The sequence below is a fragment of the Procambarus clarkii genome, chromosome 70, assembly GCF_040958095.1.
Source record: "Procambarus clarkii isolate CNS0578487 chromosome 70, FALCON_Pclarkii_2.0, whole genome shotgun sequence".
NCBI classification, from domain to species: domain Eukaryota; kingdom Metazoa; phylum Arthropoda; class Malacostraca; order Decapoda; family Cambaridae; genus Procambarus; species Procambarus clarkii.
Genome location: NC_091219.1, coordinates 29,452,858 through 29,476,088, shown reverse-complemented (window position 1 = coordinate 29,476,088; position 23,231 = coordinate 29,452,858). Strand labels below are relative to the sequence as shown.

Genomic DNA, 23,231 nt, shown 5'->3' with positions numbered 1-23,231 from the left:
AGAGTGCTGCAGGAAGACGGCAAACTTCAGGAGTGGGCAGATAAGTGGCTACTGAAATTCAAACCATATAAAAGTAAAGTAATGAAGATAAGAAAGAGTGATAGGAGACTGGCAAGAAACTATGCCATATGGAGAGTGGATCTACAAGAAGCAATACGACAAAATGATCTGGGAGTGAATATAATCCCAATAGTAACACCAGAAGCTCGTGTGAACACAATAGTATTTGCAGTGTATTAGAAGTTGTCAAATAAAAAGACTTCTTTTAAAAATATAAACAAGAAGCTTTTCAAATCCATATACACTGCCCTTGCATGGAAGCTGCACCTTGTGAAAGACACAAATTTGAGAAAGTACTGAGGTTTCCAACTAGACTACAGTAATACCTGAATCAAGAGAGCTCAACTTTGCGGATAAATTAAGAAAAGTAAAAAATGGTTATTTGATCACTTCATAATAGAATTAAGGAGGCAGACAAGGGCAGCCTATTTACATTGAGGGGATGTAGGACAGGAAGATATTAGTGAAATCTAGATAAGCAGTCGAGATGTAGAGCTGTAAGGAAATTCTCATATCCTGTATAGGTGGTTGCCAAGTGGAATGCTTCGAAATAGGAAATTGTTCAAACCACTTTCATTTACAATACCAAGGCAATTGGAGCATAGCAGCCAGTTGATCGAGGTAACCACCTTAGGTAAGCAGTGGATGGTGACTGTGTGAATGAGTTGTTTCAGCAATAAAGAGACATTACAAGGAAAGAATTACAGAGAAAACTGAATAAGTATTTAGGTAGTTTAAAATGAGGCCTAAAAGAAATGCTCAAAAACTTTGGAAAGGGTATAGAGTTGGTGACTTGAGTCAAGAACTAGGTTATGATGAACTAAAGGTTCAAGAGAAAGATGAACAACATTTGGAGCCCACATTTCTGCTGCAAGTGTACTACAGTTTAATAGAGTATGCTTCAAACGTGCAGCACATTCAGGGGCAGAATGATGACACCATTGGCACTGACATATGTTAACACGGTAGATACGAATGAAGCACATTGTGGTAAGACAAGCACAGATTAGGGACTCCTAAGGGACTCTTTCCCTTAGGAGCCAGAGGGGAGGACACTAGATAATTCCTTTAGGAGCCAGAGGGGAGGACACTGTAGAGCAGATACTCCCTTTCGGTGGTATTAAACACATGGCGCCAACTGTTGGAGTTGTGGCTGACACGGTCCCAAAAAGGTTGACTGCCCAGATCACAAGGATGGATTATAATGTAAGGCCCCCAAGGATAAAGCTAGGCCCACTTTTGAAGTGAGGGTGTGCGGGGAAAACGTTGACTGCATTCCTTGACACTTGTAATCAGGCAACGATCATTAAGTAGCACTCGTTTAGGACCTTCAGTCAGGTGCGTTTTAAGGAAAGTCGTATGCAGTTAACAGCAGTCAGTGGTCAACATTTTGACATAATAGGAAAATGTACTTTAAATTTTGACATCGAGAGACAAACCCCTATATCCATGAATTGTATTGTGGTATATAGTTTAACATTCCCTGGGGGATATATTAATTGGGATTTTTTATGAAGATTCACATATTCTTTGTCACCAGAGAAGGGAGCAAAACACAGTAGGCTACAGTTGGGACCTGTGTCTTTCCCAGTAAAGTTAACTAATCACCCTCCCATAATTGCCTCAGTTCAAAGAAAATAAGTATCATGCAAATTTCCCTATAAATTGTTCAAGTCTCTTCAAGACGTGAACAAGAAAATCTGTGCATCACATGCTGTGCACAAGTGAGTATGCCCACCACAGTCTTTTTAAGTTTATTAAGGTTGTTGTGGGAAGAAATATTCAACCTGGAAGTACCATTCAGGTATCGATTAGATTTGTTGTTACTGTACTTTACAATCTGGTGTATGTGCATGACTGAGGTGCATTAATACCAGTGGTTTCTCTGTCCCAGAAACTTCATTTGCTTCAGTATTTCTGGCAGATTTAGATCTAGGACATTCCTTTTTTTTTTTTTTTGCTGCTAGACATTAGGAGATACTACTCCCAAACATATATTTTGAAGGTCGGATGTCTGGATAAACCTTTGTAGAAAAAACCTACTTTTTGAGACAAGTAATAAAATTGACTTTCAGTGGTGGACAGTTTGTTTTGCCTCAGGCGAGGACAAAGGGTTAACTGGATATGAGAATAAAAACAGGAAAACATGTTTAAATTCTTTCAGTTCAACTTAGCCCAGTGAATATATTATACAGTATAGGCAAAGAGCAACTGATTAGAATCTTAAAAGATAACAATGCAAGTGGTAGTAACAATTAATGCATAAAGCCCATGAAGATGAAATTCCTCAGTCACCACCATCCTAGTAAGTCTCGTAAATACCCTGGGATCCAGATCATGCCGAACAGGATATCCTGAAAGTGGGAAAAAAATGCGACACATTTACAACCCAATCAAGCCCTTGAACCTCTGATGACTGGATAACAAGCAATGAATTGGGCAAGAGCACCTGACAGACCACATAAACTTTGTGCACAAAAGTTAGATTAAACACAGGGGTGTTGAGAGTCCTGACAAGTTGAGAATTGATCTCTTCTGGAATTAGATAAACTTGACACCAAAAATAGCAGTGTCTGACTTCAAAAAGGGTTCAGGCTAAACACCCCTTTTGTGTTGGTAAAGGGGAACCATTTTATGGGGTAAGAGAAACCTAGGAAAACAAGGGGGACCAAGTCCAACCCAGACCCTGAGACCCCACCAGTGATGCTCAGGAATCCCTAAGTCTCAAATTTCATAAAGACTTACTGTAATGGTTTTTAAATATGTTGTAAGAGAAAAATTTTATGTTTATGAAGGAAATTAAGGAAATGAATGGAAAGTTTTTTGCAAGAAATGCCAGACCATCCTGGCTGTAATGGATATGTGGACCTGTTGGTTGATCCCAAGCAAGAGCCTGTTGGACCAGGCTCTCACAAGTCAAGCCTGGCCTCTGGCTGGGCTTGGGGAGTAGAACAACTCCCAGAACCTCATCCTGGTACATAATAAGAGGAAGAAATGAATGAAATGTTATAAGGGGAAAAAGCTAATTTTATAGTACAGTGGAACCTCTCAGTATTCATACATAATTGTTCCCGAAGTCGGGACGAATGCCAAAATGTACGAATACTACTGAAAAAAATTTATAACATAAGGAATAATGTAAATTGCATTAATTCATTGCAGACCACAAAAATAAATATATTTATGCAATAGTTAAATGAAATAAATGTTAACATTTATTATAGCACTAGGAGAGTTGATGGCATATGTGGAAGGTGGTGAGGAGCTGTTATATTTTGGCAGTGAAGTCCCCTACCATTATAACTTCTGGTAGTTGTGCTTCTGGGGTTCTTTCTCTTTTCTTTCTTTTTCTGTTTAACTCATTACACTTCCTGAATGCTTTTCTTACAAGAAAATTGTGCAAGGATGATTGCTTTTGCCTGCACTTTAAAATGTTTCTAAAGTGAGACATAGCATTGTCTTCAACATGTGTATAACATGGTTTGTCACAGCTTTGTTAGGGTGATATTTTTCAAGAAAACTTTGCACTTCCTCGCATTATGCACACATTTCTTTTATTAGAGAACTATATTTAGGCATACCAAACTCTGTAACAAGAACAGACACAAGGGCACTGCTTTCATATTTAATATTACAAAATTGGATATTCAAAATATCCAAGAGAAAAGTGTAATGAGTTGAGCAATAAACAACAGCTATGGCAAAACTGACGTGTCAGGGACGACTGTTTACGTGTGAATGCCGCAATGGTATGAATACTGAACATGAACTCAGCGTCCAAATACTGAAAAGTATTAATTGAGAGTGGTATGAATACCAAGCTTCCACTGTATACAGTAACAGTTATTTAAGGGTCAAGTAAAAACACTAATAACTGCAATACACACTGAAATGTTTGACTTAAACACAGAACAAAAATATTTCAAAGGTAGAATTGTTAAACAGGGAACACACAGTTATTTGTATTATGAATTATTTTGAATTGAAGGCTTGATGTAAGCAAAGTAACAAGCATGCATTTACATGTACAGTAACACTTGAAAGAAATAATCATGCCAACATGGAAACATTTATCACTTGCTCTGAATAATTAAAACAACTTGACATGGCAAGTAGAGATTAAGCCTCGCAGTGACTGAGGTTAACCTCTCACAGTGCCACCTTGATCTCCCAGTCTTGAGGCTGTTCTGTTGAGGTAGAGGGGGTGGAGGGTGACACTATGTGAGGCTGCATGTGAAGAAACATTGGCATACCAGTATTGGCTTATATTACAATGTAAACAAAGTCACCTGACATGAACAACACACACTCATTTCCCCTAAAAATTAAACTTTGATCCTCCACTTAAGGGAGGATTATTGTGCACTTATAAACAATACAATGAACATAAAATTAATTTAAAATTAGTAGGAACCTTGAGGAGGATTCGAACCCACTCACTTGATATTGCCAAGCTAGCACCCTAGACTACACCATGACATGATCAAAATTAATGCAATCTGGGATTCCACAGAATCAATCCACTAGGGGTCCTGAGGCTCCCAACTGAAGCCCAAACCATGGGTTTCACCCACTGCCCCCATGCACTCTGGCTTGTGGTCTGGTAGTTCACCTCCAATACTTCTTGTCAAATGCGCAATAAAATAACATTAATGTGCTGTGTCAGTGAGAAAATCAGTAGTAGCATTGAGGAGGATTCGAACCTGCTCACATCGTACTCCCGAGCTAGTGCCCCAGACCACTAAGACGGTCTTGGGAGTACCAAGTGAGTAGGTTCAAATCTTCCTCAAGGCTCATGCTGATTTTCTCATCGATACTTCACATTAATGTGATTTCATTGTGCATAAAATTAATTCTTATAAAATGCCATATCCAATTAATGACAAAGTACAACGATGATTCATCAAACCTCATTTCGATGAATCTCCAGACTGTCCAGGCCAGATTTACTCACCCGTTTTGCCAAATAAGTATTTGAAGATTCTGTGAAGTGGGGGATGTGCAGATTTGCTAAGAAGCTAATCCAGAGTTTTCAGACCTGTGGAAAATTGACCATCATATGATTGAAATTAAAATTTCACTCCATGAAATAACCCCATAGAGTGGGAAATATTAGGGTATAAATGGAAACTCGTAATATAGCTCCAATTACAGTTTAATTGATTTTTGTTGATTGATGCAACATAGAAGAAAGAGTTGGCACCTTGGGAAAGCCATTGAGCATATTTGAAACAAAATTTTGTGGCTTGATTTCATTTTGAGTTGCCACACTTTTCGTTCACTTAAACGTGAGTTCTTCTTCATTTGAAAATGAGGTTTCGTGACAATGGGCATGGGGGAATTATGCTGGATGTAGTGAAATCTCTTTATAGACAGGTTCTTGTGGTAGTTGTCCTTGATTGGTTGAAATTAAAATTTTGCTCAGAAAAATTAGCCCATAGAGATGAAACTGGTAACCCCTAATATGGCTTCATTCATATTTTTAATGATTTTGGTAGATGGAAGCATCTACCATATCTACTTACATAATAACATATCTAATGAGACCCCTTCAAATCCAGGAATCCCATTATAATGGTTGTACTATTCAAATCACTTGTGCTGTTCTAATTTGAGTACGGCTCGATACTCGCTTCCCATTTCAGAGTGGGAATGATTGCTGAAATAGAGGGAATACAGAGAACATATACGGCATACATAGACATGATAAAGCACCTAAATTATTGGGATTGTCTCAAAGCTTTCCAAATGTACTCTATAGAAAGGAGACCAGAAACATATCAAATAATATACACACAGAAAATACTGGAGGGCCAGGTCCCAAATCTTCACAGTAAAATAAAAACATACTGAAGTGAACGATATGGAAGAAAATGTAGAATATAACCAGTGAAGAGCAGGGGGTGCCATAGGCACAATTGGCGACACTATGAACATCATAGGTTTCCGGTTCTTTTAACATACAGTATTCCCGGAAGTACAGCGTATAAAATATATTGCCGGAACAAACGTGGACACCTTCAAGAGAAAACTAAATAGTTTTCTTCAAGAAGTGCCAGACCAACTGGGCTGTGGTGGATATGTGGGCCTGCATATCCAAGCTCCAAGCAACACCCTGTTGAACAAAGCTCTCACAAGTCAAGCCTGGCGTAGAACTCCCAGAACCTCTCCCGGTACAATCCAGGTCCAGATACATACTGGAGGAGTAATGGGGAGGCTTCTAACATGGATAACAAACATTCTAACAGACAGAAAATGAGAGCAGTAATCAGAGGTAATGTATAAGATTGAAGAAATACCACGAGTAGAGTCCCACGGGGTTCAGTTCTTGTTCCGGTAATTTTCATTGTCTACAAGGTCCTACCAGAAGGAATAAGTAATTATTGGAATATGTTTGCTGATGATACTAAGATCTTAGGGAAGATAAGAAACTCAGACGATCATCATGCCCTTCCAGAAGACCTGGACAAATTATGTGTATGGAACACAACTTGGCAAATGGAATTTAATGTGAATAAATGCCATGCTATGGAATGTGGAGTAAGATAATATAGACATCGCAAAACCTACAAATTATGTGAAAAATCTTTATAACAAAAATTTTGATAAAGAAAGATATCTAAAAGTTGCTAAAAATATCTAAAACCTATGATGCTAGATTGAAAACTAACTTAAGAATCACATAGAGATGTTTTTGTGAGACCAATATTGATATATGCAGTGGTTGTATGGTGGAACACAACTTGGCAAAGTGAATCCCTTATCTCAAGAAGCACATCAATAAACTGGAAAAGGTGCATCGGCATGCTACTAAATGGCTTTCAGAAAAAATAACTTTCAGTGAAATAACAACGTACTGGAGTGAATGATATGGAAGAAAATGCAGGATTGAACCAGTGAAGAGCAGAGGTGCCATAGGCACAATCAGAGAACACTGTATAAACATCAGAGGTTCGCGGTTGTTCAACGTCCTCCCAGCGACTATAAGTAGTATTGCCTGAACAACTTTGGACATCTTCAAGAGAAAACTGGACTGTTTTCTAAGAGAAGTTCCGGATCAGCCGGGCTGTGGTGGGTATGTGGGCCTGCGGGCCACTCCAAGCAACAGCCTGGTGGACCAAACTCTCACAAGTCGAGCCTGGCCTCGGGCCGGGCTTGGGGAGTAGAAGAACTCCCAGAACTCCATCAAGCAGGTATCAGCTAATAAAAAAACAAGAGTTATGAAGAGAGGCTAGAGGTATTAAATATGCCAAAGCTAGAAGATAGAAGAAAAAGGTGATATGATCACCACTTACAACATGATACAGGTATAGCAGGAATCGACCAAATTGACAAAGAGGAATTCCAGAAACCAACAATTTCAAGAACAAGATGTCACAGATTCAAGTTAAGGAAACAAAGGTGCCAAAAAATATTTGTAAGTTTTCTTTTTTTAATTAATATAAAGAATGGGTAGAGAAATTAATTTAGTCACACTATATAGATGCCTAGAATGTACAGTAGAAACTTAAATACATCTCTCTCTCTCTCTCTCTCTCTCTTGCTTCATGCTCGTAGGCCCATTCAACCCAACACCACATCATCATCACATGTTTATCACTATTATTAGGTAAAAGTCACAAACACCTCACCATTTTCTGACATTTTAAATTATTCAGAAATTCAGTTATATTGCAACACGGCTGGCAACTTTCTTCATAGCCATGGCTCACTATAATGTTACTATACACATTATTGGATATTTATGATTTAAATGAAGTAAAAAAATATTAAAGTATGAATAAAGTTCTCAAGATGTAATATACTGTACGTTATGTATAAAGTACAACTGTGATTCGTATACTGATTCTAATATACATATGTGTGTGTGTGTGTGTGTGTGTATTCACCTAGTTGTGTTTGCGGGGGTTGAGCTTTGCTCTTTCGGCCCGCCTCTCAACTGTTAATCAACTGTTTACTAACTACTTTTATTTTTTTTTTCCACACCACACACACACACACACACACACACACACCCCAGGAAGCAGCCCGTGACAGCTGACTAACTCCCAGGTTCCTATTTACTGCTAGGTAACAGGGGCATTCAGGGTCAAAGAAACTTTGCCCATTTGTTTCTGCCTCGTGCGGGAATTGAACCCGCGCCACAGAATTACGAGTCCTGCGCGCTATCCACCAGGCCTACGAGGCCCCCATGTGTGTGTGTGTGTGTGTGTGTAATTACCTAAGTGTAGTTACAGGATGAGAGCTACACTCGTGGTGTCCCGTCTTCCCAGCACTCTTTGTCATATAATGCTTTGAAACTTGACGGTCTTGGCCTCCACCACCTCACCTAACTTGTTCCAACCGTCTACCACTCTGTTTGCGAAAGTGAATTTTCTTATATTTCTTCGGCATCTGTGTTTAGCTAGTTTAAATCTATGACCTCTTGTTCTTAAAGTTCCAGGTCTCAGGAAATCTTCCCTATCGATTTTATCAATTCCTGTTATTATTTTGTATGTAGTGATCATATCACCTCTTTTTCTTCTGCCTTCTAGTTTTGGCATATTTAATGCCTCTAACCTCTCCTCGTAGCTCTTGCCTTTCAGTTCTGGGAGCCACTTAGTAGCATGTCTTTGCACCTTTTCCAGTTTGTTGATGTGCTTCTTAAGATATGGGCACCACACAACCGCTGCATATTCTAGCTTTGGCCTAACAAAAGTCGTGAACAATTTCTTTAGTATATCGTCATCCATGTATTTAAAAGCAATTCTGAAGTTAGAAAGCATGGCATAGGCACCTGTGTGTGTGTGTGTGTGTGTGTATGTATGTATGTATGTATGTATGTATGTATAATATATATATATATAATTTTTTGTTTTCTATAAATTTATTAAGGATTTAATAAATAACTCAAATATGTTGAGGGTTCTACAGTATTTATCAATCTTGTATTAATGATAGTATTTATAGTTGCCAAAGACGCTGCCTCAGTTTTTGTAGAGTACTGCTGTATTTGTCAACAAAATTTACCTTTTTGGAAGTTATATTGTCAACTTGGTTTAACCATAGCACTTTGCACCCGCACCGGCAAAGTGTAGTTCATTATGGACATAGTGCAGTTGTCAAGAACATATTTTTATTGTTTTATAAATGTTCAGGTAATGTTAATGTCAAAATGTTTCCAAACTCAACCATTTTCATTTAAAATCATAGTGATGAAAACATGAAAACACCAAAAAATATAGCCTAATTAAAAAAAAATACACAACTCTGCGCAGTACAGTGGTTAACAATGTTACTGGTGAATGTGATCAATAATGAGCATTTTGGCACTCCCCATCTCCCTGTTAAGATCTGTTCCTAGTACTGTATTTATTTGCAATTCGTTTTAAATATAAAATGAATGAATGCAATAGGAAGAAATTTGTAACTTTTTCAGTAAGCCCACATTATTACATTGTCAAATTATTTTTGATTAGAGAGAATTGTCAAAATCAATTTGTGTAGGAAATTTTGTTGAAATTCGCCATGCGTTTGCTCTGATGAGGGTTTGTGCCGATTTTATAAAGTATGTGAGATAGTAAAAAAATTTGAATAAATTATAATGTAAATTGAAATTATTCAATAAATTGAATAAAAACTATCATTGTATAAAGTTGTCCACTGTTAAGTCTAATCTATTACTCTGTACTATACTTTAGAAATTTTCTTTCATCAAATATTTCAAGTAAAGCCACTAAATTACTACCAAATTCTTACTGTTTCGTGGCTTGCATTGGAACACTGCTCATGCATCTCACCGAGACCTTATTAGCTGGTGTCACTAAATTGTTGCGTCTCTATTTTTTTTTTATATATATATATATATATATATATATGTCGTACCTAGTAGCCAGAACTCACTTCTCAGCCTACTATTCAAGGCCCGATTTGCCTAATAAGCCAAGTTTTCCTGAATTAATATATTTACTATAATTTTTTTCTTATGAAATGATAAAGCTACCCTTTTCACTATGTATGAGGTCAATTTTTTTTTATTGGAGTTAAAATTAACGTAGATATATGACCGAACCTAACCAACCCTACCTAACCTAACCTAACCTATATATATAGGTAAGGTTAGGTTAGGTAGCCAAAAAAAGCTAGGTTAGGTTAGGTTAGGTAGGTTAGGTCGACGAAAAAACATTAATTCATGAAAACTTGGCTTATTAGGCAAATCGGGCCTTGCATAGTAGGCTGAGAAGTGAGTTCTGGCTACTAGGTACGACATATATATATATATATATATATATATATATAATATATATATATATATATATACTTGAGTGGTTTAGAAATTTGGGTGTTATGAAAGTCTTCTCTATTATCCTAAATCTATTAACTAGAGATGTATTTGCTCAAGATACTATTACTCATTCTGGTTGAATAATATTCAGTGCCTATATCTTCCTTCAAAGCAGGTGGGATTTCTGATTTTTTAAGTGCTGATATTTTAATGTACAAGTTACTGTTCCACACTACTAAGATCACCTTAATGTATCCCCACAAGTTTTTTTTAAACATCAAAAGTTAAGCCAAGCCTGGCCTCAGGCTGGGCTTGGGGAGTAGAACTCCCGGAACCTCATCTTGCAGGTATCAAGCAGGTATCATAGTAAATATATGCCTATATTCTTGATCTTTATAAAAAATATTGACCATGGTGTTGGAAATACAGTACTGTACAGTACAGTACAGTATAGTATAGGGTAAAGTTTGCAAATTTAAGGTCTCTTTAACACAAGTAGAGAAAATATAACTAAGAACACAGGATATTGCTTTAACGTTCTAACAGTTAGCATTAACATTGCTGCCTTTACAATTCTTTGGAACATTGCTGTTTATCAAAGCTTTGGAGGATTATGGACGGCAAGCATCATTGGTCTGGCGGACCGAGTTTGTCACCCATGGTGTTAGGTTTGGTAATGTCATTTATGTCTTCAAATGCAATTTGCTTCAAGACTTGATAACTTTGATGGTGTGCATAATCATAGTGCTAATAAGTATTATAGCACATGATGCTGCAGTAGTACAGGCAAGGTTTATTATTGCAAACTAATTTATTAAGATATTAAGCCCAAAAAGCTTAATGGACTGCAAAGACTGTTTGAATGTTAAGAACTGGTCCAGAAGGATAATGTAATAATTTTGATGCCCTAGAACCTGAATTTATTGTTATGAAGAGTTTATATTTTGTATCAGATGTTACATGTATATTTAATATTTACAAATTTGAAGGAAATTAAAATTTACTTTTAGAATTTAAGCATGTTGTTTTATTATCTGGAACAATACTCGGGTTAAACAAGTATCATGCCTTCTGCCCCATTTCTCGTATCTTACTCCCAGGGGTCTTGCTTGCCTCGTTTTGAGCTCAGGCTATGCCTATCCTCCCCTGCCCTTCTTTTGTCTTCATCTTTTTAACAAAATAACACTCATCTTTTAAGACTCGTCAAAATGCTCTTACTTGTCGTGAAATTGATCATTGTACACCATGGCATCTAGAACAAGTCAAAACAAAAAGTGTGATAAAAGCATTACTATAACATTAAAATATAGCCTAATTAAAAAAAAAAGCACAATTCTCAGAACAAGATTTCTTGGTTGGTGCAGTACAAATATTAATGTTAACATTGGTAAAATTAGCTAATATTATTTTAGTAATTAATGTAATATACAGTAATCATTTTATTTATTAAGTACGGATCATTTACTGCAATAGTACAAGTAAGGAAAGAGAGACAATTGCCATTTTGCACTATTGTTCCTTCTTAGAGGGATGCTGGGAAGTGCACAGTCTAGGTACTAAGTGCTATGCTCAAATTAGTTCCACTCAGAAAATTTATTACATAGCACTGCAACTGCTGAACAATTCCATGGGAACACAACACAAGGAAGTGATGTGGTGGAGGCTGACTCTATGCATAGTTTCAAATGTAGGTATGATGGAGCTTGAGAAGCTCAAGAACCTGTACACCAGTAGATTGACTGTTTAAAGGCGGGACTAAAGAGCCAAAGCTCAACCCCCGCAAGCATAACTAGGTGAGTACAACCAATGTCTCAAATTTTATGAAAATTGCATTGGGGAGGGTCCTTTAAATACCAATAAATACCAATATTTCTTAAAGCATTTCATTTGGGCTGATTCTGACTGGCCTTTGACACTCCACTACCCATCATGATTCATTTTGGAAAATTGTCATTTTTGGAAAATTGTCCATTACCCATCATGATTCATTTTGGAAAATTGGAGTGTCTTAAGGTTGACACTCCAACCTTAGACAAACACATTCTATTTTATAGATATGGATATGTTTATATAAATTGCAAAGAAATTAATAAATGATGAACTTGCTCTAATGGAATTTTTCTGTTAATTTTCAGTGCAACTGACTAATGAATCTGTTGCACCCAGACTTTTGGCAGACAAACATCCATTCAATTAGGATCACATAGTAATGGTACTAGTTGAATTCACAACATCCCATTACCTTCTCTCAAATCATAACTATACTTTTTGTATATTGACCTACAACTTTTTCTCTTACAATCACTATTAAACTCATTCACAATGTCTTGTACTTTCTCTTTATCAGAAAAGAAAACTGCACCATAGGCAGTATTATCCAATGCCTCTGCTCAAGGGCATTGGATAATACTGTAGTAACAATTCCTGATACTACATCCTAAGTGTAGTTACAGGATGAGAGCTATGCTCGTGGTGTCCCGTCTACCCAGCACTCTTAAGTCATATAACGTTTTGAAACTACTGACGGTTTTGGCCACCACCACCTTCTCACTTAAGTTGTTCCAACCGTCTACCACTCTGTTTGCGAAAGTGAATTTTCTTATATTTCTTCTGCATCTTTGTTTAGTTAGTTTAAATCTATGACCTCTTGTTCTTGTAGTTCCAGGTCTCAGGAAATCTTCCCTATCGATTTTATCAATTCCTGTTACTATTTTGTACGTAGTGATCATATGATCTCTTTTTTCTTCTGTCTTCTAGTTTTGGCATATTTAATGCCTCTAACCTCTCCTCGTAGCTCTTGCCCTTCAGTTGTGAGAGTCCACTTAGTAGCATGTCTTTGCACCTTTTTCAGCTTGTTGATGTGCTTCTTAAGATATGGGAACCACACAACAGCTGCATATTCCAGCTTTGGCCTAACAAAAGTCGTGAACAGTTTCTTTAGTATTTCGCCATCGATGTATTTAAAAGCAATTCTGAAGTTAGAAAGTGTGGCATAGGCTACTTGCACAACGTTCTTTAAGTGGTCCTCAGGTGATAGTTTTCTATCTAGAACCACCCCTAGATCCCTTTCTTTGTCATAATTCTTTAAAGATTTCTCACATAATTTATAGGTCGTGTGGGGTCTTCATCTAGGTTTCTTATCTTCCCTATTATCCTAGCATCATCAGCAAACATGTTCATGTAATTCTGTATACCAACTGGTAGATCATTTATGTAGACAATAAACATCACTGGTGCAAGAACTGAACCCTGTGGTACTCCACTTGTAACATTTCTCCAGTTCGATACATTGCCCCTGATTACTGCCCTCATTTTTCTATGTCAGAAAATTTTTCATCCATGTTAGAAGCTTACCTGTTACCTCTCCAATATTTTCTAGTTTCCAGAACAACCTCTTATCTGAAACTCTGTCGAAAAGCCTTTTTTTAGGTCTAGATAGATGCAGTCAACCCAACACAATATGATTGTTAAATATTTATATATTGTGTTGTCTCCTATGCCAACAAAAATCATGGAAAATAATCATATTCATACAAAAAGACAGGAGAATATACTTTTAAAGTATGTCTGGTCTTGTATGCATCAAGAAGATCTTGGTAGGGAGTGATTTTGTCCGTGGATTTGGCGCAACATGATTTGGCTTGACACGCTATTTAGCTGGGGAAAGTTGTGGTGATCATGTTAATTGTTAAATGGTTTATATGCTTGTTTTTTCATATTGGTTTGCAGTGTGTGAAATAACTCTATTTACATATAATTGAGAAAAAGTGGTTGAGTATTGTTTGTTTGTGTACAATGTAATATGTAGACCATTATTGCCCATCCATCTGTTCTTGGCACAGTCAAAAGAAGTGTCATGCAACCCACTCATTTGCTGCTACAGTATTCAGTCTGGTAGTGTTGTAAACAAAAAAATTGAATCTAACACTGCTCAAGAAACACCAAATTGTAATTTATGATAATTTCAAAATTTTCCATAAGTCTAGGATAACTTCATTACATCCTTATAGGTACATTATATCCCCACTCCCCATGCACCAGCTTGGAGCACACTCCTATGTGAAGCGTGCCCGCGCATACAAAAAGAGAGAGAGAGAGAGAGAGAGAGAGAGAGAGAATTCAGAGGTTAGCAACTAGATTAGTACCAGAATTGAGAATTCTACAAGGAGAGATTTAGGGAACTAGCCCTCACAACCTTAGATAAGAGAAGAAACAGATGATATAATCACTACATACAAGACTCTGAGAGGAATAGACAAAGTGAACAAGGGGGGGGGGCGATAATGGGATATGGGAAGTAGACACACATTTGGTCATATTGATGTAAGGAAGTTCTCATGCTCATTTTGGGTGGTTGGCAAGTGAAATGTATTGAAGGAAGAGGTTGCTAAAACCAGTTCCATCCACAACTCTAATAATTAAGGGGAAAAAATAACAAATTTTAATGTTGAGGAGAATGAAAGAGAGAGAGAATGAAAGAGAGAGAGGGAATGAAAGAGAGAGTGCGAGAGAGAGAGAGTGCAAGAGAGCGCTAGAGAGAGAGAGAGACAGACAGACACAGACAGACAGACAGACAGACTAGAGCGCTAGAGAGAGAGAGAGAGTGCGAGAGAGAGCGAGCGAGCGAGTGCGCACGCTAGCGCTACACTCAGTCTCCACCACCACCACAGCCACCAGAATAAAGATGTTTAAAAGTTAAAAAGTTTTTAAGTGTGCATTAGACAAGTTCCTGCTGGAAATGTTGGGTCAGTCACATTCTGATAACTTTGGGGAGTATTGAAATCAAAACAAGAAAACCCTGATATCTGATCAGTCTGCCTGGGTAGAAGATCCCATGTAATAGTCACAGGTAGTACTCGCTCATATCTCTCCTCATCACCAACACCCACCTACCAGATGATCACCCACTGTACACCCATTGTGTGCCCACACACTACTCAATACACCCACATTCACACCAGAATTTCAACCATGCCCACCTATTGCATCACTAACCACCTGGCTATCCAATGAAATTCCCGAAACACCACTTGCTCACTTTATGCCTCCCATCCACCCTCCCTCCAACCAGTGCCAGCCCTCCACATAATCACAAGCCATACACCAAACCCACCGTCATCCTCCATTGTCTACACCACACACTTGATATTATTTGTCTTGTATGGTGTATCTGCAAAATATCAAATACAGTAAAAGTGAAGGGTATGATGATAATAATTCATGCTGCCTAAATAATGAAAGAGAAAGCAGAATTTGAAATTTTGAAAATGAAAAGGTTGGGGTTTCGGAAAAGTAACTGACGGGTATTAAATCAGATATTGTTGGAGGATAAAAAGGGTATGAGCATTATCACCAAATATATTGCTGCCTAAATGCAAGTTTGCCATAGCAGTGGAATGGTTATTACACCTGGTTAGTAAGTTAGAACTACCAAGTTTGATTCTTCTACACAATGAGGCATTATTAGCTTCTAAATGTGCTAATGCTGATTTCCCTTGTTAGATCATATCTCCACCAGAATCTTGTAATGCGCCTTTAATACCTACTGGTTTACAAACATCCACCAAAGTGCAGTAGAGATGTGGTTTCACTAGGTCTCTGATTATGACGACAGAGGATAGAAATGGGTTATTTTACACACGTCTAATTGAATGTGGACAATGATGTTTTGACAGCTTACCTGTCCTCACCTCTTAGTACTATATAACATTTCTATATAATAAATACCTAACCCTTGGCATTGGAAGGGAGGGGGGGGGAATGAAACAAAATTCTCATAAATTTTATTCTTTCTTGCAGTTTATAAAAAAAATTATTACATATTTATTTGCAATAAAGTACAGAAAATGCAAAAAAAAAATATTGTAAGCAATCTTTTTTTCTCTTGTTCATCAAGAAGCTGGATGGGTCATTGAATCAGTGCATAGGTGGTGAAGCAATTTGCTTGCTCGCCATGTAGGAGTGAGAGAAAAAAACGATTTACTAAAATGCAAACGTAATCTAACCGATCATACACATTTTGTCTGTTGGGGATTTTGCCATCAAAATATGGTGTATTATTTGAAAAAACAGGTCGTATGAACATAAAATTGACAAAAATAATTAGTACTGTACTATAGGCCTACAATGTGTCTTGCAACTCACTTCTTTGGCATTATTCTGTCTGGTTATGTCATCCAGACCAAATTGCCATTTAATAATAATCACATGGCATGTGGTACAGGATAATCTCATTGATAGGAATTAAAAATTAACAAATTTTATTATGGGTCCTGCCTAACTCCATTCCATCCATATAGATATATTTTAACCATATTTACATCACTTCTGGAATAATCAGACAATAACAACTAAATAAATTATGATAATCACGTTACTCTGGGAATCAACATATGACGATGACTGCACTTGTATGGGTTAATACTTTTCCAGTACTGTAGATATTCTAAAGACTTTTCCACAACTATATCTTTATCTTAGAAAAACTTATATGAGAGTTACTGTACCCATAGTAGTGTGGTATTATCCATTATTGCTTAATGCTTATATTTTTTCCTTATCTATTTCTACAAACCATTGTTCTTTGTTCTATAAGTAGGAAACTTCATGTAAGTCTCATCTAAGGTCTTTAAATAAATGGTAGCCATTGTAAAAAAAACAAGGCATCTGAATTAATCAATCATCTTCAGTGTAATGATTTAGTTAGTATTGAGTTGTTAGAAGCCTGGCTACAATGTCAGTTTATTTTGTAAATATAAATGCCTATATTTCTTTTCAGTTGTTGGTAGAAGAGTCATTAAGAAGAGGGAAGGAAAAGAAGAAAAAGACTAAAAAGAAAAGTAAAGATCGTGAAAAAATACTTGCAGAATTACCGAACATACCAGTCACCTCCGCACCCATACTGAACCAGAGCACGCCGGCTGCAGCGGTTGTTTCTTCCACTATAGTGCCCCCTATAGTACCACCACCGGGCCCAGTTCCTCCTAAACCTAAGAAAAATAAAACGAGTAACAACAAACAAAAGAGACAACGGTCTAATGCTAGTAAATCAAAGAAAAAGGCAGCTGGTGGAGCGCCGGGAATGGTGTTTGATTCTGAGGATGAGGACAATGCCAAACCTATGTCATATGATGAGAAGAGGCAACTTAGTTTAGATATAAATAAACTTCCTGGTAAGTTTCTGATTTCATAACATATAGACTGTTTGGAATCTAAAGTACATTGGTAATTTTGATTCACATTTTTTCATTATGCATTAAATATGTTTACATTGGTTTATTCAAACTAAAGAGATTGAAGTAAGTTTTATCAAGTACAGTATACTGTACTTGAGGTATGGACCACAACTAGTTTTTATTTTTACTAATTCATTAATTGCGTAAATATTGAATTTCATATTAACTCTTGAGTTCCAATAATGAACTTTTTTCATAGAAATTCAACTAGTTATTACAAAACTTATGAGAATTTAGGACTTTTAAGAAAAGTGATTAAGCTTAGCATGGTTTTGTTTATAAAAAAAAAAAATTACGGAACTTTTATTCATTTAATTGTTATTTTATTAATGACCCTTTAAATTATACTATGCATAATTTATTTAAACAAAATTTTGTAATATTCTTCATCCTATAACACGTCATATTTTTTTCAAGAAATTTTTCAAAAGAGAATAGAACAATTTTTACCTAAACATCATGTTTGTGGAAGTGATGTCCCATGTGGTATGAGATGAATAATGTTGTAGGAATACATCTCATATAGAACCAGGATTGCACTGATTGTAGTATTTTCGCAGGCACGTATTATATATGTGTACACAAACCTGGTTTTAATTAGTGTTTTTCCCTGGGGAGCCCCTGTCGGCTCCCTGAAGCTATCCAAACTGATATGTGCTATGTTAGTTTGGGGTCATCAGTCACAAGAGTTATTATGCCTACTGGGAACCATGAGCTAGAACCTGGTCCCCTCAGAGGCTCAGGGAGCATTGGGGTATGAGTACATTACATTTAAAGTACTGTATGCCATAATTGCCATCAACCAGTGAAGGACTCAGAAATGTAGGCAAATCAAAACAGACCACTGTCTGGTTAACCTGTGCAATCTACATCCCAAAAGATCAAAATAACTCCCCTTGAAAGAATCCAATTTAATAGTAATTAAATACCAAATACCAAACTCTGTGCATGTGAAAATTTAAGTAGCTGAAATGAAATGCTTGATACCAAACAAGCAATACTTCATGCGACTAGCACTTCTGCTCGTTAGTGCTACCCACCCCCCACCTGCTAAGGGGGAGCCAGCAGCCCAACACACCTGTTCTTTATGATTCTAGGGACCCCAAACTAATATAGTACATATCAGTTCAGATAGCTTCATGGAGCCTCGGGGGCTCACCTAGAAAATGGCGTTTCATTACATTCATTGCAATTATTTTTCTTTAATATGAATTCAATACTGTATGAAACTTAAGATATATTGTGTGTCTGTCAGTGGTTTTGCATTTTTTTATATCATGTAAGAATTTATGCCAGAGTTTTCTGCTTTCAGATTTATATCCAGTAATTTTCTGCATTTGTTTTCATCATTCATTGATATAATTTCTAATATCTGTTGTTCATTAAGTTATTTAGTCACTGAGTTTCAGCTATTAGTTAAGAAAAGCAGTGATTTATCACATCACTACCCTATTGTTGCCTTTCTTTGCCATCTTTCATGGCTTTCACAGTCTTTTCAATGATTGCCATCATTGGCTGGAGAAAAACTGCCTTGTTAGTTATTGTAGGAAAAGTCTGTCATGGCTTGTTATAATACCTTTTGATGCCATTATGAAAAAAACTAACACTAAACATCAACATGAAAAAATAAAACATTAACTACTTAGTTTCTTAAACTAGACATAATTTAACCATTGTGATTTAGGTCATGGATTCTTTATTAGCAAGCCGCTTCCATTCAGTTTAATTCATTTCAGCTGCTTAAATTTTCACATGCACAGTATTTTCTCTCATGATCATTTTCCACATCTCTTCATCACTTGCAAAATAATTGCAAAGGCAATTACCATTGTAGCACATTCTCTTACATCATTAAGTATACCTCCAGAGAAGTGTCTTATAATGCACAAATTTTTTATTTCTGCCTTTATGTGTAGTTCTTGTGTGATATCTGGAGAACACTTGTATAGTGACTTCAAAATTTTAGGAATTTTGTATAGTGCTGCACTGAAAATCTCAATTGTTACTGGGCCATATTACCTTCTTAAATCAAATTTCTGAACCTTTTAAAAATCGTCCATAAGATAGGGTGACCCAAGTGATATCTTGTAAACGAATAAGCATAGTTGCTCACAAAACTTTTACACATACACATTCCAATTTGTGAGTATCATACCAATAATCTCAGTTGAAAACAATACCCGTTAAAGGTTTGCAATTGTATATTTTTATAACCTGACCAAATATTGATAACTTCAAAATTTCATCATAACTCTAATAGTTTTAAATATTTACATTCTCCTTAATTGCAGTAAATGGAATAAGGCATCATAGCATTGTCTTAGACTGTCCACTTAAGAGGAGGTTCAATATCATTGCTGTATCGTTTTACTTAATATTGGAGAATTAAACTCGTTAATTTTTCTTTTACATAAACTTGCAATTAAACAATGTCATTTATTATGCATAACTGCATTCATAACTCCAGCTGATCCTTTTGGGCAGAATTTTAACATAACAATCTGATAGAACTACCCATCTACCACCACCTACCACAGTCTACCACTACCACAATGTTTATTACTGTGTAGCTACCACCGTCACCCACAGCATTCACTACTAAGTTAATACCACCACCACCCACAGCAATCATTACTATTACTACCACCACCCACAGCAGTCAATACTATTACCACCACCACCCACAGCAGTCAATACTATTACCACCACCACCCACAGCAGTCATTACTATTACTACCACCACCCACAGCAGTCAATATTGTTACCACCACCACCCACAGCAGTCATTACTATTACTACCACCACCCACAGCAGTCAATACTATTACCACCACCACCCACAGCAGTCATTACTATTACCACCACAACCCACAACATTCACTACTAAGTTAATACCCCACCACCACCACCCACAGCAATCATTACTATTACCACCACCACCACAACAGTCAATACTATTACCACCACCACCACCCACAGCAGTCACTACTATTACCACCACCACCACTACAGTCACTATTACCACCACCACCACCCACAGCAGTCACTACTATTACCACCACCACCACTACAGTCACTATTACCACCACCACCACCCACAGCAGTCACTACTATTACCACCACCACCACTACAGTCACTATTACCACCACCACCACCCACAGCAGTCACTACTATTACCACCACCACCACCCACAGCCACTACCACCACCACCACCCACAGCAGTCACTACTATTACCACCACCACCACTACAGTCACTATTACCACCACCACCACCCACAGCAGTCACTACTATTACCACCACCACCACCCACAACAGCACACTACTATTACCACCACCACCCACAGCAGTCACTACTATTACCACCACCACCACCACCCACAACAGTCACTACTATTACCACCACCACCACCACCCACAACAGTCACTACTATGGTACTGTCACCATTGCCTATACTCAACACTCACTACTCAACCCGTCCTCTTAAAAATAACGTCACTTTTGGCTGGTATGCGCGCTATGGCCGAATTTGGACTTAATTTGAAATTAAATCGACTCACAAAAGTGACGTACTGTTCCGTTTTCTGTTTGAGTCGTCTGGCTTTTTCCTCCAGCTTAGTAAAGGATTTTTTCCATTAACGTTTTTCATACCGTTTTGAAACTTTATGAGAATTTCCTGCCCACCTAACCTATCAGAGGACCCTTAACTTACTGTTGCTGAAAAAAAAAATCCCAAATTTATATTCATTTATTTTTCACTTTCAAATTACGTCCATATTCGGCCATACGGGCAAACGGCCAAAAGCGACGTTCTTTTTAAGAGGACAGGTTGCACTACTACCACTACTGCAATGACTATTGGCATCACCATTGGTACATGACTGCCAACACCTACACTTCCCTCCCCACACTTACCAGGCATAAACTCATTGTATTATCTTTTATATATTCCTTAATCTTTATATTGTAACCATTACATTTCCACTATTCACTGTAACACTTTATATTTTGAAATACACTCTCCGAGGGGTATGTGTATTCTAAACATAACATATTTAGTTCTTTCATCTCTCTTTGTAGATTCAATATGTATCTTCAATTGGTTTGTTTGTTGGCCCAACTTGATATTTTTACTCCTCCCCATGTACCACTTGTGTTATTAGGTTCTGGTAATGCTATATCACCATCACTAATATTGAATACATTTGCCCAGCTTCCTGTATATTTATAAATAAATCATAGAATTCCATACATCTCTTTCTTCTGTTTTTTTATTAAATTAATAATTAGTTCTTTAGGACCAGTGCATTAGTAATAAGTTTTGAAAGCTGGTAAAGTGCATTGTAAGTTGTAAATTGTATTTTTTTTAAATTTTCGACAGGTGATAAACTGGGTCGAGTGGTGCATATCATCCAGACTAGGGAACCTTCACTAAGGGACTCCAATCCAGATGAAATAGAAATTGATTTTGAAACATTAAAACCATCAACGTTAAGAGAACTAGAAGCATATGTTGCTTCCTGTCTTCGAAAAAAACCTAAAAAGATTTACAGTGAGTAAACTACTTACCTTACAAGGTGTCAGTGCATGCAGTATTTAACAAGTTTCAATGACCATTGTAATAGTTGCACATTCATTTTTTCTGCCAATTATAGAACTATAACTTCAGAATGCTTAAGGGGTTGGCTTTTAAATTCCATTCACTCATGTATTGGCCTAAGGAGCAGAACCTGTAAATTTAGCAGAGTAGCCTTCTAGTGTCTACTTTATCAGGTGTTTTAAGTGTTTAGTTTCAAATGATATTTTGACACCTCTGTACATCAAAATTGGAGTAGGGTAGTTTTGCCCTGCTATTTTAACCTGGGGGGAAAGGAATTTGCTTTGTTTTCCTTACACTTATTTCTTTTTTTTTTCTTGTTGGTTGATTTACTTCTAATTTACCATTAATGATTATAACACTTCTAATGGTCATTTAAATCTTTCGCATTGGATTACATTTTCTTCTCTTTCCCTCTGTAACTTTAGCCACATGGCCCATACTTCTTATTTTGGGAGCCATATGATGAAAGTTAGAGGATGTACGAACTTTTTTGCCTTGTTCTTTTGCATGTAGTAAAAATTGCTTTTATCAGTGGAGGACATTATTTTGCAGAGTAAGTTGTTAATTTTATTGCAGTCAAAGAGTTAAATCATCCAAATGAATATTGAGAAAGCACAGAGGTTTGCAACAAGAATAGTTTCAGAATTGAGGGGACTGTAGTGATAGACTGAGAGAGCAGGGCCAAATGACAATGTAAGAAAGGAGAAAGAGAAGAGACATGACCCGAGACGTATAAAAGACTCCGAAGTATTAATTAAATAAAAATTTAATGTTTAGTAGAATAGTAATATAATGAGAGGACATACTTGCAAGTTAGGGATGTGATGAAACTCTTCTTCAACACTAAATAAGAGGAACGAACTAGAAGGGAAAATTGCAGAGACTACCTCCATCCATAGATTTAACAACAGAAATAAAAAGAAATAGAGTATTGGGAGCCATTGCGTTGGACAAGTAACATTTGGAAAGCTGGGTGCAGGAGTAAAGCTTGATTTTTCAGGTTATGTTTGATAACGACAGAGAAATGCTTAACTTCAAATTAAGATGGCAAAATAGTTATGCATTTTAGTT

The 23,231-nt window shown here is 36.9% G+C and overlaps 1 protein-coding gene across 1 annotated transcript in view; it reads left to right on the top strand.

Moving 5' to 3' along the window:
- The window catches only part of LOC123775312 (bromodomain testis-specific protein), a 277,850-nt gene that overhangs the window by 150,851 nt on the left and 103,768 nt on the right, over positions 1 to 23,231 (top strand). Inside the window, 2 exon segments of the mRNA XM_045770359.2 lie at positions 17,103 to 17,496; positions 21,942 to 22,112. Coding sequence (XP_045626315.2) covers positions 17,103 to 17,496; positions 21,942 to 22,112 — 565 coding nt within the window.